Source organism: Pristiophorus japonicus, unplaced genomic scaffold (assembly GCF_044704955.1).
Source record: "Pristiophorus japonicus isolate sPriJap1 unplaced genomic scaffold, sPriJap1.hap1 HAP1_SCAFFOLD_185, whole genome shotgun sequence".
Lineage (NCBI taxonomy): Eukaryota > Metazoa > Chordata > Chondrichthyes > Pristiophoridae > Pristiophorus > Pristiophorus japonicus.
This window is the reverse complement of record NW_027251537.1, coordinates 676,985-693,236: the sequence shown is the minus strand read 5'-3', so window position 1 is coordinate 693,236 and position 16,252 is coordinate 676,985. Positions and strand designations below refer to the sequence as shown.

At 47.0% G+C, this 16,252-nt stretch overlaps 1 protein-coding gene across 1 annotated transcript in view; it reads right to left on the bottom strand.

The window, feature by feature from the left end:
* Window positions 1–5,033: 5,033 nt before the first annotated feature.
* Window positions 5,034–16,252, bottom strand: part of LOC139243736 (uncharacterized) — a 110,835-nt gene continuing 99,616 nt past the window's right edge. The window contains exons 6-9 of the mRNA XM_070870849.1: window positions 12,057–12,155; window positions 10,336–10,598; window positions 7,878–8,050; window positions 5,034–5,070 (exon numbers count right to left, since the gene is read on the bottom strand). Coding sequence (XP_070726950.1) covers window positions 5,034–5,070; window positions 7,878–8,050; window positions 10,336–10,598; window positions 12,057–12,155 — 572 coding nt within the window. The remainder of the gene's footprint in view (window positions 5,071–7,877; window positions 8,051–10,335; window positions 10,599–12,056; window positions 12,156–16,252) is intronic.

The following is a 16,252-nucleotide window of genomic DNA, read 5'->3' as shown; positions in this document are numbered from 1 at the left end:
TTTCGCAAACCTGTTCAATTATTGATTAGAAAAAATTGAATAATTCATATTCATGGTTCAATATTAACAGAGTGCAGTGCCTCACGACGATGTTGCATTTGCTGATTTTGTGTACCGTTCTGTACAAACTCAAACTCTACACAGTGTCTCTCAGTCCCTCTCGTTTCCAGCCCTGAAGGGGGTAACACATCTGAAAGCTGCACATTCCATTCACTCAGTTGAGCTGTGGGAGACTATTAAAGGATCCTGCCTCGCTTCACAACAGAAAATCGAAGCCACAAAGAAACCAAGAGACTAAACGCTCTTCCCCAGCTCCAGATTTACTGAGGGCGGGACAAGCCCCAACATTCCAGTCACGCGAAGTCCAGAACCAGGGGACATCATCGAAGGATAAGGATTAGAACTGAGATTATGGAGAAACATCTTCACTAAGAGAGTTGTTACCCTGTGGAATTCCCTACCGCAAAGAGTTGTTGCGGCCACTTCATTGGATATATTCAACGGGGAGTTAGATATGGCCCTTATGGCTAAAGGGATAAAGTTGTACGGAGAGAAAGCAGGAAAGGGGTACTGAGGTGAATGATCAGCCATGATCTTATTGAATGGTGGTGCAGGAAGAAAGGGCCGAATGTCCTATTCCTGCACCTATTTTCTTTGTTTCTATTTTTCTATCCAGATGATAAATAGCATTCATGTATAAGCTGACAGAAATCAATAAGCTGCTGTCTGTCGCTCTTTGAGGAAAAAGGGAGCCAGCTGATATATCACTACGGCCATGCCAGTCTGAAAAAGTCTATTCTCGGAGACGAGACAGACTAACACCTGGTAAGTATTTGGAAGTGAGACGGACTGTGAATACGACGTGCTGTAGACTGTTGCTTCCACCATCGGCTGCTCACAACATTCACACGGGCTTCAACCAATCAGCAAACAGTTAGCATCTCCCCCCTTCATTCAATTTCTCTCTCACTCTCTACTTATTTTTCCAAATCTTTGCTGTTCATTCTCCTGCTGCATCAATAAAACGGAGATATTGTGCTATAAATATCACATCGTAGCTTATTTGTGTCACAAAGTAGGAACAGGTCTGATATGTACTTGGATAGAAGTCTTAATACCAGGTGTACTCGGCTTTTCCAATTAATGGAGGTTGTCGCTGCCTTCTTTCAGCACTCCATTTGGAGTTCATTCCTACGCTTTCAACAACTCTCCCTCTAGCTCTCCCTCTCGCCCCCTCTCTCTCTCTCTCTCTCTCTCTCTCTCTCTCTCTCTCTCTCTCTCTCTCTCTCTCTCTCTCTCTCCAATGGACTCAGACCTGATTTGTAATTGCAATGGAGACTCGGGCTTATATTTTTTCTGTGTTAGCCAGTGATGGCGCGAAGATAGACAGAAAAGAAGGAGGAAACAGGTAAAAGGAAACGTAAGAAGTACAAATGCTTCCGAGCTGTTCGGTAGCATTCAAGTATGGCCGGACAGAAAGCAATAAGCTGCTGTCTGTCGCTCTATCTGTAAAGAGAGAGCCAGCTGTTAGATATCTACGGCTATACCAGTCTGCAAAAGTCTGCTTTCACATGCGAAGCAGAGTAAGGCCTGGTTAGTACTTGGAATGGAGACCGACAGGGAATACCAGGTGCTGTCGACTTTTGGTGCCACCACAGGCTACTCGCAGCATTCACACTGCCGTCAAACTATCAACAAGCTGTTCGGTGCTCCCTTCTGCATTCAATTTCTCATTCACCCTCTTGCCTTATTTTTCCAAATCTTTGCTGCTCATTCTCCTGCTTCCATAGAAAGTCAAGGGGGTCCACACACAACTGAACAAAAAATACAGCAACAAAACAAACGAGCAAAACAACGCACGCACACCTGTATGTCCTTGTCATCCACAACATTTTCGATCAAACTCAGACATTGCGCTAAAACTACTACACCGTAGCACATTTCTGCACCAAAGTAGGGACAGGTCTATTTAGTATTTGGATAGGATTCACAATGCCAGGCGTACTAAGCTTTTGCTATTAGTCAAGATTGCTGCTGCCTTCATTCAGCACTCCATTTGCTGTTTTTTCCAACGCTTTTTATGCAAATCTCACTCTCTCTCTCTCTCTCTAATAGCCACTGGCCTGATTGTACTGAGCAAAGCAGGCCCGGGTTTAACTTTGTGTGTGTGTTAGCGAGAGATGGCGCGAAGAGAGATTGAAAGCAAGGCGGGAAGGCAGGTAAAAGGAAATGTAAGAAGAGGAAATGCTTCCGAGTTGATAAACAGCATTCATGGATGAGCTGACTAAAATAAATAAGCAGCTGCCTGTCGCTCTTTGAGTAAAGAGAGAGCCAGATGTTATATCGCTCCGGCCATGCCAATCTGAAAATGTCTGATCTCGGATACGAAGTAGCGTAAGGTCTGGTTAGTACTTGGACGGGAGACCGACTGCAAATACCAGGTGCTGTAGACTTTTACTGTCATCACAGGCTGCTGGCAACATTCACACTGCCATCAAACAATCAACAATTTGTTCACTTCTCCCTCCAGTATTCAATTTCTCTCCTACCACCTCCCTTTATTTTTCCAAATCTTTGCTGCTCATTCTCCTGCTGCCATCGAAAGTCAAGGGGGTCCACACACAACTAAACCAGAAACACAGCAACAAAATAAACGTGCAAAAAAACACACCCAAACCTATAAATCCTTCGCACGCAAAGCATCCTTGACCAAACCGGCCGCTACTGTCACTGACCGAAGGGTCCCCGTATCGGGCTCTTCTAGCACTGTCCGTACCGGTCGCTACTATCCCGGGCCAAAGCAGTCTGCAACGGATTCGGGGAACGCATAGCCGGCCGAAGGGCCTCCGCTACGACATGCCAACAGGATCCGAGGAAGTGGAACCGGCTGAAGGGACTCCGAGGCCGCCGCTCAATCCACCGAAGTGAATCCGAGGCCGGCGCTGACTCGACGGAAGGGACCGAAGAGGTGGCGTCGTCTTACACGCCCAACCAACCTTTATTAATGTTTAAACGTTTACCCAACTTTTAAACTTAATAAACAATCTGGGAGACCTTTTGAAGCTTAGAGTTTAGATTCTCAATCGAAATAATATTAAATAGCTATTATTAATCCACATCTTTGACTTTTAACAACTTTTAGAAACTTTATAAATTGGGGAAAATTTTTTTATCTATTATTGATTTACATCTTAGACTTTTAACAACACTTAGAAACGTTTTAAAACTTTTCAACAACCGTTAGAGTCTCTTGAAATAAATTGGTAATCTTTATCAAATTTTAATTTTTATAATAACTTTGGAAGTCAACTTCCTAATGCCGGCCCCCTAACCTAGCCTCGGAGAATCTACCTTCAGTGGCGCTATCCGGCGCTAGGCTGGCGGCCAACACTTAGCTCGAGGCAATTAGCTTTATAGAGCTGTGCCTCGGCTTCAGTAGCCTTGGACCCTCTTGCCACTGGACTAAGACCTTAATCTAAGCCCGTGTGGTTGCGGGTGTGCAGCGGCCACCCACCTTAAAAAAACCCACGAACACTCATCTTCCACTTCGTCAGTATGAAGTTTTGGACATCGAACTTCAGGTCCCTCAAAGACAATCCTCACAGCATCAGGTCGGTATGCCGCGCAGCCATAGTTGCCCGGGCACTCAGACGTTTTCACTTTGACATCGCCGCCCTAAGCGAGACGTAGTGGGCAGGGGAAGGGCAGTTCAAGGAAAATGGTCGAGGTCACACCTTCCTTTGAAAGGAAAACCAGAGGCAGAACGCAGCCTTCAATGAGTCGGCTTTGCCTTCAAGAATGTGCTGGTCGACCGCCTCAAAGATTCCACCTGTGGGGTTAACGAATGCCACATGACTCTCCGTAGCATCCTATATCGGAGCCAATGTGCCACAGTCATCAGTGCGTAGGCCTCTACCCTCGATGCAATCGATGAGGCTAAAGAGGGATTTTATACCAAACTCAAGACATCCTTGTCCCACGTCCACACGGGGCGACAAATTGATCTTCCTGGGTGATTTTAATGCCAGGCTTGGGAAAGTCACAGTCCTCAGGGGAGGCGTGATTTGCAGAGAGGGGAAGCCAACTTCATTGATACCCTACTCCTGACAAAATGTCTAGAACATGGACTCCTCATCACCGACATCCTATTCCACCTGAGGGATAAAACCAAGTCATCGTGTCAACACACTCGCTCCAAACAGTTGCACCTGCTTGACTATGTCATCGTCCAAGCCAGGGATTGCAAGGATGTGCGCATCACCCGCGTCATGACAGGAGATGACGACTACTGGACGGCCCATCGCCTAATCAGATCAATCATCATCATTAACATTGCCCTAAAACAGAGGAGACAAAATGTCTCCACAAAATGTTAATGCACTGTCACTGAGAGAGCAATCTAAGAGTGCCATATACAGTCAGCCCCTCACAGCCTTGATTATCCTGAGATGCCGAATTCCCATAGCGCTTGGTCTGCACTCGAGACCTCTATAACAAGTGCCTGTGAAGAGACATTTCGTCACTCAACCAGAAAACACCAGAACTGATTTGCTTAAAATGATCAGGAGTTCGAAGAACTAATAAATCGCAACCGCAAACCATTTCTGAGCATCAAGCAACAGCCCAACTCGAGAGCTGAAAAATCACATTACAGACGGCTCAATGCTCAGGACCAACAAAAAGCCCAGGCCGTAAGAACAAGTGGTGGATGGAGAAAGCACAGGAGACACGACAACTGGTCGACAGCCACGATATGCCAGGATTCGTCACTGCAGTCAAGGCCACCTACGGTCTGAACTGCGAAGGACCCACGCCACTCCTGACCAAGAACATGAAAACAGTCATGAAGGACACCGACGTTGTCAGGGCCCGATGGAAGGAACACTTTGAAGATCTCCTCAATCGATGGAATGGAATTAACTTAAGAGCCAGTGGGGAACATTTAACCGATGCCGCCTCCAGGCCAGGTCCAAGATCACCCTAACTCTGTCATTGAGCTGCATTATGCGGACGATGCCTGCCTCTGTGCACATTCAGAAGCTAAACTCCAGGATATAGTCATTGTATTCACTGAAGCAAATGAAAGAATGTGCATTACGCTTAACATCCGTAAGACAAAGGTCCTTCACCAGCCTGTTATTGCCACACAACACTGCCCTCCAATCATCAGGATACTATGCGTGGCCCTGGACAACGTGCACCATTTCCCATATGTCGGAAACCTTTTATTAACAAAGGCAGACATTGATGCGGAGATTCAGCATTGCCTCCAGAGCACCAGCGCAGCCTTTTGCCATCTGCGGAAAAAGTGTTTGAAGACCAGGCACTCAAATCTACCACCAAACCCATGTTCTACAGGACTGTAGTAAAATCTGCCCTTCTGTATGGACGATGTACAGAAGGCACCTCAAGTCGCGGAAGATATTTCACAAACATATATCCGCAAGCTCTTGCAAAGCTCCTGGGAAGATATGCGCACTAACATCAGCGTCCTCGACCAGGCTAACATCCCCAGTAATGCTGCACTGACCACACTCGATCAGCTTCGCTGGGCAGGCCACATAGTACTCATGTCAGATACGAGACTCCTTCAGCAAATGCTTTATGCTGAGCTCCTTCATGGTAAACCGACCAAAGAAGGACAGTGGAAATGTTATAAGGACACCCTCCAAACCACCCTGGTAAATTGCGACATCGCCACTGACACATGGGAGACTTTGGCCGCAGACAGCCCGAGTTGCAGAAAGTCGATCCGGGAAGGCGTTGCGCTCTTTGAGTCTCGTTGCAAGGGGGATGAAGTGGTCAGGCACAGGAAGCGGAAGGAGTGCGCGGCAAACCAGCCATACCGACCCCTTCCCCCGACGAATGTCTGTCCCACCTCTAACAGGGTGTGTAACTCCCGTATCGGACGTTTCAGACATTAAAGAAGTCACTTTGGGAGTAGAAGCAAGTCATTCTCGATTCCGGGGTACTGCCTATCATGATGATGATCCGTAACCAACGGATCCGTTACAGATCCAATCTGCGTCTGGATCGGGGTTAAACAGGGCTGCGTTATTGCTCCAACCTTCTTCTCAATCTTCCTCGCCGCCATGCTCCACCTCACAATCAACAAGCTACCCGCTTAAGTGGAACTAAACTACAGATCCAGTGGGAAGCTGTTAAACCTACGCCACCTCCAGGCCAGATCCAAGATCACCGCAACCTCTGTTATTGAGCTGCAGTATGCGTTAGACGCCTGCGTTTGTGCACATTCAGAGGCTGAACTCCAGGATATAGTCAATTTATTCACTGAGCATATGAAAACATGGGCCTTACACTTAACATCCGTAAGACAAAGTTCCTGCACCAGCATGTCACCAACGCACAGCACTGTCTTCCAGGTATGAAGAACCACGGCGCAGCCGTGGAGAACGTGGATCAGTTCCCATATCTCGTGAGCCTCTTATCAACAAAGGCAAACATTGATGGGAGATTCAGCATCGCCTCCTGTGCAGCAGCGCAGCCTTCGACCGTCTGAGGGAAGGTTTGTTGAAGGCCAGGCCCTCAAATCTACCAAGACACTCATGGTCTGAAGGGCTGTAGTAATATCAACCTTCCAGTATGGATCTGAGGCATGGACGATGTATAGGTTGCACCTCAACTCGCTGGAGATATATCACCAACGATGTCTCCACAAGATCCAGCAAATCCCCTGGGAGGGCAGGCGCTCGAAGATTATTGACCTCGACCAGGCCAACATCCCCTTGTATTGAAGCACAGACTACACTCGATCAGCTTCGCTGGGCAGGCCAGATAGGCTCCCGAAGCAAATGCTTTATGCGGAGCTCCTTCATGGTATACGTGCCAAAGGAGGACAGAGGAAACGTTATAAGGACACCCTCAAAGCTTCGCTAGTAAAGTGTGACTTCACTGCTGACATTTGGGAGATACTGGACGCTAATTGCCCGAGGTGGAATAAGTTCATCCGGGAGGGCACTGAGCTCTTCGAGTCTCAACGCAAGGATCAGGAAGAGCCCAAACACAGGCAGCGGAAGGAGCGTGCGGCAACCCAACCCCACTGAACACTTCCCTCGATGAATATCTGTCCCACCTGTAACAGGGTCTGTGGCTCTCGTATCGGACTGTTCTGCCAAAAAAGAGCTCCCTCTTGCAGTGGAAGCAAGTCCTCCTCGATTCCGAAAGACTGCCTATGTTTGAATGATTGAGATCAATCTGAGGCATTGCGCTATAATTACAATATCCTAGCTCACTTCTGCAATAAAGTCTGCACAGGTCTGATTAGTACTTAGATTGGAGTCTTAATATCGGGTGTACTAGGCTTTTCCTATTAGTCGAGATTGTCATTGCCTTCATTCAGCACTCCATTTGCTGTTCATTCTTGCCCTTTCCACAACCCTCTCTCTCTCTCTCTCGCTCTCTAATCGGTACAGATCTGATGTGTACTTAGCAATGAAGGCTCGGGCTTGTATTGTGTGTGTGTTAGCGAGAGCTGGCTCGAAGAGAGGTAGAACAGAAGATGGTAAGGCAGGTAAAAAGCAATGCATAAGATACAAATGCTTCAGAGCTGTTTGATCGCATTTACCTGTTTTATAGCATTCATGTATCTGCTGACAGAAAGCTATAAGCAGCTATCTGTGGCTCTCTAAGTAAAGAGAGAGCCAGCGGTTAAATATGTACAGCCATACTAGTATGAAAACGCCTAATCTCGTCGGATCTCGGATACGATTCAGAGTAAGGCCTGGTTAGACTTGGATGGGAGACTGCCTGGGAATACCAAGTGCAGTAGGATTTTACTGCCGCCACAGGCCGCTCATGGTTCTGCACACACACTGACGTTAATCCATCAACAACCTTTTTGCTGCACTCTCTCTCACTTTCCTTTCACCACTTCTTTCCTGTACATTCTCCTGCTGCTACACAAATGGAAGGAGGTCGACGCAGGGGGCGAAAGAACGCAGAAGAACAAAATAAGATTGCAAAAAACCACATGTTGGCGGAGGGGCACCAGGACGCAGCAGCTGAGAGGAGAGACAAAATGCATCGAAACCTGGGAGGGACAAAAAGCAACAGAACAAAGAATAGTGTTGGAAGTGCAGCAATTCAATGCAGGAAAAAAAGCAAAGCCAACTAGCATGCTGCCGGAATGCATGTGTGTTAATGTGATGCAATTTACAACTGAGATTGACGAGTAGCAGTCGCCACTTGCCAGGTGGGGTTATGAAATGTGGCTATAATGGAGATCTGGATCAAAAATGGGTAGGATTGGAAATTAAACAATCTTGGCGATTTGGGGGCGGTGGAAGCTTTTTATTGGGAAGAGTGATTTGGGGATGGGAAATATGGGGATGGGAGCGATTTGAGGGACGAGAGATATTGAGTTTGGCGAGCGTGAGATTTGGGGGTGAGTGAGTGAATGATGTGGGCGCGAGTGAGGGAAGGGTGAAGGTCATACAGATTTGAAGCTTGAGGCAAGGCAGTGAAAGTGGTAGGGCTTGTAGTCTGTCTGTCTGGAGGTGATGGAAGGCAAATGGCGAAATCAAAATTGAGTGTGGATTACTTGCATGAATGCACAGACTGAGAAAAAGAAACGAAGAACAGCCGTATGCCTGTTTAAGTAAAGAGCAAGCAAACTGCTGCTATTTATGGCTGCACTAGTCTAAAAACGCCCAAACTCGTCTGATTTTAGAAGTTGACCAGAGTCAGGCCTGGTTAGTATCTGGAAGGGAAACCGCCGAGCAATGCTCGTTGCCAGGTGCTTTTGCTGCCGCCACAGGCCGCACATGGTTCTGCACACACATTGCCACTAATCCATCAACAACCTTTTTGCTGCTCTCTCTCTCACTTTTCTTACAACATTTCTTTCCTGCACATTCTCCTGCTGCTACACCAATGCAAGGGTGTCGAGACAGATGGCGAATGAACGCAGAACAACAAAATAAAATAGCAAAAATAGCAAATAACAATGGCTCGAAGAGAGATAGAAAATAAGGTAGCAAAGCAGGTAAATTAAAAGGAAAGTAGTACTAAAAGGGAAAAAAACAGCTTCAGAGCTGTTTGATAGCGTTCATGTATGAACTGACAGAAAGCAATAAGCTGTTGTCTGTTGCTCATCGAGTAAAGATAACACCAGCTCTTATATAACTACGGCCATACCAGTCTGAAAAAGTCTGATATCGGATATGAAGCAGAGTAAGGCCTGGTTACTACTTGGAAGGGAGAACAACTGAGAATACCAAGTGCTGTAGATTTTTGCTGCACCTCAGCCTGCTTGCAATATTCACACAGCCGTCAACCAATCAACAAGTTTTTCGATTCTCCCTCGTGCATTCAGTTTCTCTCTCACATTCTCCCTTAATTTTTCCAAATCTTTGCTGCTCATTCTCCTGCTGCCATAGAAAGTCAAGTTTGTCCACACACAACCAAAGAAAAATACAGCAAAAAAGTAACCGAGCAAAATATTGTGTATGGAGAAAGAGTCAGAGTGAACACTGTGAGCTCGAAGTAAAGTATGACCTTATTATTTTATTGCAGGTCTCCAGAGTGCCTCTCCAATCAGTGAAACCGTTCTAAATACCTGTGCTCCCAAGAGATTATGCGTTCGCTTCGGACTCTGGGGAAGGAAGCCTCTGTTGGTTGTACAGAGTCAATACAAGTCCACCTTTCTAACAACATTCCCCACCAAAGTTAATAGTTTAACTATTTACAATGTGAGTTGATCTGGGCCTTTATTGCCCTGGTTGATTGTCTCGATGTGATAGCTAGTGTTGTTGAATCATTTGTTGGGCCCTCGCTGGGCTGCTGTGCAGCTGGCCTTCCTGGGATTCCTGGTGGGTTGCTAATTGCAGGGCTGCTGTTGATGATGGTTTCTGCTTCGTGGTCTGGCGTGGTGTCGGTTGGCACTGGTGTGTGCGCTTGGGAATCAGAAAAGGTAAGGTCTGTCTTGGGTTGCTCAGGGTGGTCCATTAATCTGAGTTTGACTTGGTCCAAGTGTATCCAGTGAATGAGTCCATTTGAAGGTTTGACCCGACACACCCAGGTCCCCTCTGTGGGCAAAACAGTGCCGGGAAGCCACTTTGGAACTTGTCCATGATTTAATACAAATACAGTATAATTGACTTCAATCTCGCGTGACACATTCACGCTATCATTGAATGCACTTTGTTGAAGCCACCTGCTCTCTACCTGTTCATGCAGATCAGGGTGAACTAACGAGAGCCTTGACTTAAGTGCTCTTTTCATGAGCAGTTCAGCTGGTGGTATCCCAGTGATTGGTCTTGTGCGGTAGCTAAGCAGAACTCGTGATAGGCGAGTTTCCAGTGAGCCTTCAGTTACGTGCTTCAAGCCTTGCTTGATGGTTTGCACTGCTCTCTCTGCCTGACCATTGGGCAATGGTTTCAACGGGACAGATGTGACATGTTTGATCCCCTTACGGTTCATGAATTCGTTGAACTCAGCACTAGTAATACACGGCCCGTTTTCGCTCACCAGGACATCGGGTAAGTCGTGTGTGGCAAACATGGCGACCAGGATTTCAGTTGTAGCAGTGGACGTGCTAGCTGACATTATCTCACATTGAATCCACTTGGGGTACGCGTCTACAAGCACAAGCAATATTTTACCCAAGAACAGGGCTGCATAGTCGATGTATACCCTAGACCACGGTTTGGAGGGCCACAGCCGTAAACTTAGCGGCTCTCCCTGGGTACATTGCTAAACTGCGAGCATGTATTACATCTGGGAATGCAGGACTCTAATTCTGCATCGATGCCGGGCCACCATAGATGGGATCTGGCTATCGCTTTCATTATTCTGATGCCTGGGTGTGCACTGTGGAGCTCGTTGATTAAGGTGTCTCTGCCCTTCTTGTGCACCACTACTCGATTGCCCCAAAGAAGGCAGTCTGCATGTATAGATATTATATCTTTGCGCCGCTGGAACGGCTTTATCTCTTCCTGCATTTCCACTGCGACACTGGACTAGCTCCCGTGAAGCAGACAGCTTTACACTGGAAATAATAAGATGTCCTGGCTTGACAAGGTTTTGGTCTGGCGGGCAATGACGGGTGATTGCTCACTCTCAACTGCTTCCATCACCTTAGCTGGATCTGCGGGCTGCGCCATTTCCACCCCCGTGGCGTGCAATGGCATCCTACTGAGAGCATCGGCGGCTTTTCTTTGCCTGGCCTGTGGTGTATGGCCTAGTTGTATGCGGACAAGATGAGCACCCATCTCTGGATGCGGGCCAATGCGTTGGTATTTATCCCTTTACTATCAGAAAAAAGTGATAAAAGTGCCTTATGATCCGTTTCCAATTCGAATCTTAGCCCTAACACGCATAGATGCATTTGATTGACCCCATGGACACACGCTAACGCTTCTTTTTCAATCAAGCTGCAGGCTGTCTCGGCCTTAGACAGATCCTGGATGCATAAGCAACCAGTTTCAGGTTCCCGAAGTCATTAGTTTGTTACAATACACACCCGACGCCATATGACGACGTATCACATACCAGTGCCAAACGCTTACATGGATCATACAACACAAGCAATTTGTTTCAGCATAACAATTTTCTCGCTTATACAACGGCATTTTCTTGGCTTTTGCCGCAAACCTATTCGCATCCTTTTCATAGAAATACATGTAGTGGTTCTAGCAGGGTGTTCCGTCCCGGTATGAAGTTACCAAACTAGTTCAAGCGTCCCAGAAACGACCGCAGCTCCGTCACGTTCTGTGGCATGCGTGCCTTATCGAGTGCTTCAGTTTTCACGTTGGTGGGCCTGATGCCATCTACCGCAATCCTCCTTCCCATGAACTCCACTTCAGGCGCCATGAAAACGCACTTCGAGCATTTTAACGTGAGCCCCACGCGTTTGAGTCAACTACGAACCTCCTCCATGTTCTGCAGCTGGTTGGCTGCGTTCCGACCTGTGAACAAGGTGTCGTCCTGGAAGACCACGGTGTGTGGGACCGACTTCAGTAAACATTACATTTTTCTCTAGAATATCGCCACCGCTGATCGAATTACAAACGGGCATCTGGTATAAAGAAAAATACCTTTGTCCTTGTCGATGCTGGTGAGGGCATTCGATGATTCCTCCAATTCCTGCGTCGTGTCGGCTGAACTCAGATCCAGCTTCGTGAACGTCTTTCTTCCTACCAGCATTTCAAAAAGGTTGTCAGACTTTCAGAGTGGGTATTGGTCCTGCAGGGAAAAACGTTTGATTATTAATTTGTAATCGCCGACAATTGTGACGGTGCCATCTTCCTTGAGAACTTGGACAGTAGGACTGGCCCACTCGCTTAACTCGATCGGTGAAATGCAGCCGCTCCAGCTCGATCTCTGCCCTTTCTCTCATCATGTACGGTACGGTTCTCGCCTTGTGATGGATGGGTCGCGCCTACAGAATTAGGTGGATCTACACTTTTGCTCCTTGGAATTTGCCGATGTCTGGTTCGAACAGCGAAGAAAATTTGTTTAAGACCTGGGCAGGACCGGATCCAATATCCTCGGGGGAGTGTTTGCCAGTGCTGTTGGGGAGGAGTTACACTAATATGACAGGGGCATGGGAACTTCTGCAGCGAGACAGAGGGAAGTAGAATGGGGGAAGAAGCAAAAGAGAGAAAGAGGAAAAGTAAAAGTGGAGGGCAGAGAAACCTAAGGCAAAAAGCAAAAAGGGCCACATTACAGCAAAATTCTAAAGGGGAAAAGTGTGTTTGAAAGACAAGCCTGAAGGCTCTGTGCCTCAATGCAAGGAGTATTCGGAATAAGGTGGACGAATTAACTGCACAGATAACAGTTAACGGGTATGATGTAATTGGTATCACGGAGACTTGGCTCCAGGGTGACTAAGGCTAGGAACTCAACATCCAGGGGTATTCAACATTTACGAAGGAGAGACAGAAAGGAAAAGGTGGCGGGGTGGCATTGCTGGCTAAAGAGGAAATTAGTGCAATAGTAAGAAAGGACATTAGCTTGGATGCTGTGGAATCATTATGGTGGAGCTGCAGAATACCAAGGGGCAGAAAACGCTAGTGGGAGCTGTGTACAGACCACCAAACAGTAGTAGTAAGGTTGGGGACAGCTAAAAACAAAAAATAAGGGATGCATGCAATAAAGGTACAGCAGTTATCATGGGTGACTTTAATCTACATATTGATTGGGCTAACCAAACTGGTAGCAATGCGGTGGAGAAGGATTTCCCGGAGGGTATTAAGGATGGTTTTCTCGACCAATATGTCGAGAAACCAACAAGTGAGCTGGCCATCCAAGACTGGGTTATGTGTAATGAAAAAGGACTAATTAGCAATCTTGTTGTGCAAGACCACTTGGGGAAGAGTGACCATAACATGGTAGAGTTCTTTATTAGGATGGAGAGTGAAACAGTTAATTCAGAAACTAGGGTCCTGAACTTAAGGAAAGGTAACTTCGGTGGTTGGAGGCGTGAATTGGATCGAGTAGACTGGCAAATTATACTTAAAGGGTTGACGGTGGATAGGCAATGACAACCATTTGAAGATCACATGTTTGAACTTCAGCAATTGTACATCCCTGTCTGGAGTAAAAATAAAACGGGGAAGCTGGCTCAATCGTGGCTAACAAGGGAAATTAAGGATAGTATTAAATACAAGGAAGAGGCATATAAATTGATCAGAAATAGCAGCAAACCTGAGGACTGGGAGAAATTTAGAATTCAGCAGAGGAGGACAAAGGGTTTAATTAAGAGGGGGGAAATAGAGTACGAAAAGAAGCTTGCCGGGCACATAAAAACTGACTGCAAAAGCTTCCACAGATATGTGAAGAGAAAAAGATTCGTGAAGACAAATGTAGTCGCCTTGTAGTCGGATTCAGGTGAATTTATAAAGGGGAACAAAGAAATAGCAGACCAATTGAACAAATACTTTGGTTCTGTCTTCACGAAGGAAGACACAAATAAACTTCCGAAAGTATTAGGGGACCGAGAGTCTAGTGAATAGGAGGAACTGAAGGATATCCTTATTTGGCGGTAAATTGTGATGGCGAAATTGTTGGGATTGAAGGCCGATAAATCCCCGAGGCCTGATAGTCTACATCCTAGAGTCCTTAAGGAAGTGGCCCTTGAAATTGTAGATTCATTGGTGATCATTTTCCAACAGGCTATCGACTCGGGATCAGTTCCTATGGACTGGAGGGTAGCTAATGTAACACCACTATTCAAAAAGGGAGCGAGAGAGAAAGCGGGTAATTATAGACCGGTTAGCTCAACATCAAGTGTGGGAAAAATGTTGGAATCAATTATTAAGAATGAAATAGCAGCGCATTTGGTAAGCAGTGACAGCATCGGTCCAAGTGATCATGGATTCATGAAGGGGAAATCATGCTTGAGAAATCTTCTGGAATTTTTGAGGATGTAACCAGTAGAGTGGACAAGGACGAACCAGTGGATGTGTTGTATTTGGACTTTCAAAAGGCTTTCGACAAGGTCCCACACAAGAGATTGCTGTGCAAAATCAAAGCAGATGGCATTGGGGCTAATATATTAACGTGGATAGAGAACTGGTTAGCAGACAGGAAGCAGAGATTCAAGATAAACGGGTCCTTTTCAGAATGGCAGGCAGTGACTAGTGGAGTACCACAGGCCTCAGTGCTGGGACCCCAGCTCTTTACAATATACATCAATGATTTGGATGAAGGAATTGAGTGTAATATCTCCAAGTTTACAGATGACACTAAACTGGGTGGCGGTGTGAGCTGCGAAGGGGACGCTAAGAGGCTGCAGGGTGACTTAGACAGGTTAGGTTTCTGGGCAAATGCATGGCAGATGCAGTATCATGTGGATAAATGTGAGGTTATCTACTTTGCAGGCAAAAACGCGAATACAGAATATTATGTGAATGATGGCAGATTAGGAAAAGGGGAGGTGCAACGAGATCTGAGTCTCATGGTTCATCAGTCATTGAAAGTTGGCACACAGGTGCAGCAGGCGGTAAAGAAGGCAAATGATATGTTGGCCTTCATAGCTAGGGGATTTGAGTATAGGAACAGGGAGGTCTTACTGCAGTTGTACAGGGCATTGGTGAGGCCTCACCTGGAATATTGTGTTCGATTTTGATCTGCTAATCTGAGGAAGGACGTTCTTGCTATTGAGGGAGTGCAGCGAAAGTTCACCATACTGATTCCCGGGATGGCTGGACTGATATGTGAGGAGAGACTGGATCAACTAGGCCTTTATACGTTGGAGTTTAGAAGGATGAGAGGGAGTCTCATAGAAATATACAAGATTCTGACGGAACGGGACAGGTTAGATGCGGGTAAATTGTTCCTGATGTTGGGGAAGTCCAGAACGAGGCGACACAGTCTGAGGATAAGGGGTAGGCCATTTAGAACTGAGATGAGAAGAACCTTCTTCACTCAGAGAGTTGTTAAACTGTGGAATTCCCTGCCGCAGAGAGTTGTTGATGCCAGTTCATTGGATATATTCAAAAGGGAGTTAGATGTGGCCCTTACGGCTAAAGGGCTCAAAGGATATTGAGAGAAAGCAGGAAAGGGATACTGAGGGAATGTTCAGCCATGATCTTATCGAATGGTGATGCGGGCTCAAAGGGCCGAATTGCCAACTCCTGCACCTATTTTCTATGTCCCCGTGTCCCCATTTGCGCATGTCCCCGTGTCCTCCTGTCCCCATGTCCCCACATTGTCCCCATGTCCCCATGTCCTCATGTCCCCATGTCCCCATGTCGCCGTGTCCTGCTGTCCCCATGTCCCCATGTCCCCATGTCTCCGTGACCCCGTGTCCCCATGTCCCCATGTCCCCGTGACCCCGCATCCCCATATGTCCCTATGTCACCAGGGTGTCCTCATATCACAAGGTCCCCACAGAGTCCCCATGTCCCCATGTCCCCCTGTCCCCCTGACCCCATGTCCCCAAGACCCATATCCCTGTGTCCCCATGTTTCCATATCCCTGTGTTTCCATGTCCCCATGTCTCCATATCTATGTGTTCCCGTGTCCCCATATCTCTGTGTCCCCATGTCCCCATGTCCCCATATCTATGTGTTCCCGTGTCCCCATATCTCTGTGTCCCCATGTCCCCATGTCTGCGTATCCCTGTGTCCCCGTGTCCCCATACCCCTGTGTCCCATGTCCACTTTTCTCTGTGTCCCCATGTCCCCATCTCCCCATATCAATGTGTTCCCGTGTCACCATATCTCTGTGGCCCCATGTCCCCATGTCTGCGTATCCCTGTGTCCGCATGTCCCCATATCCCTGTGTT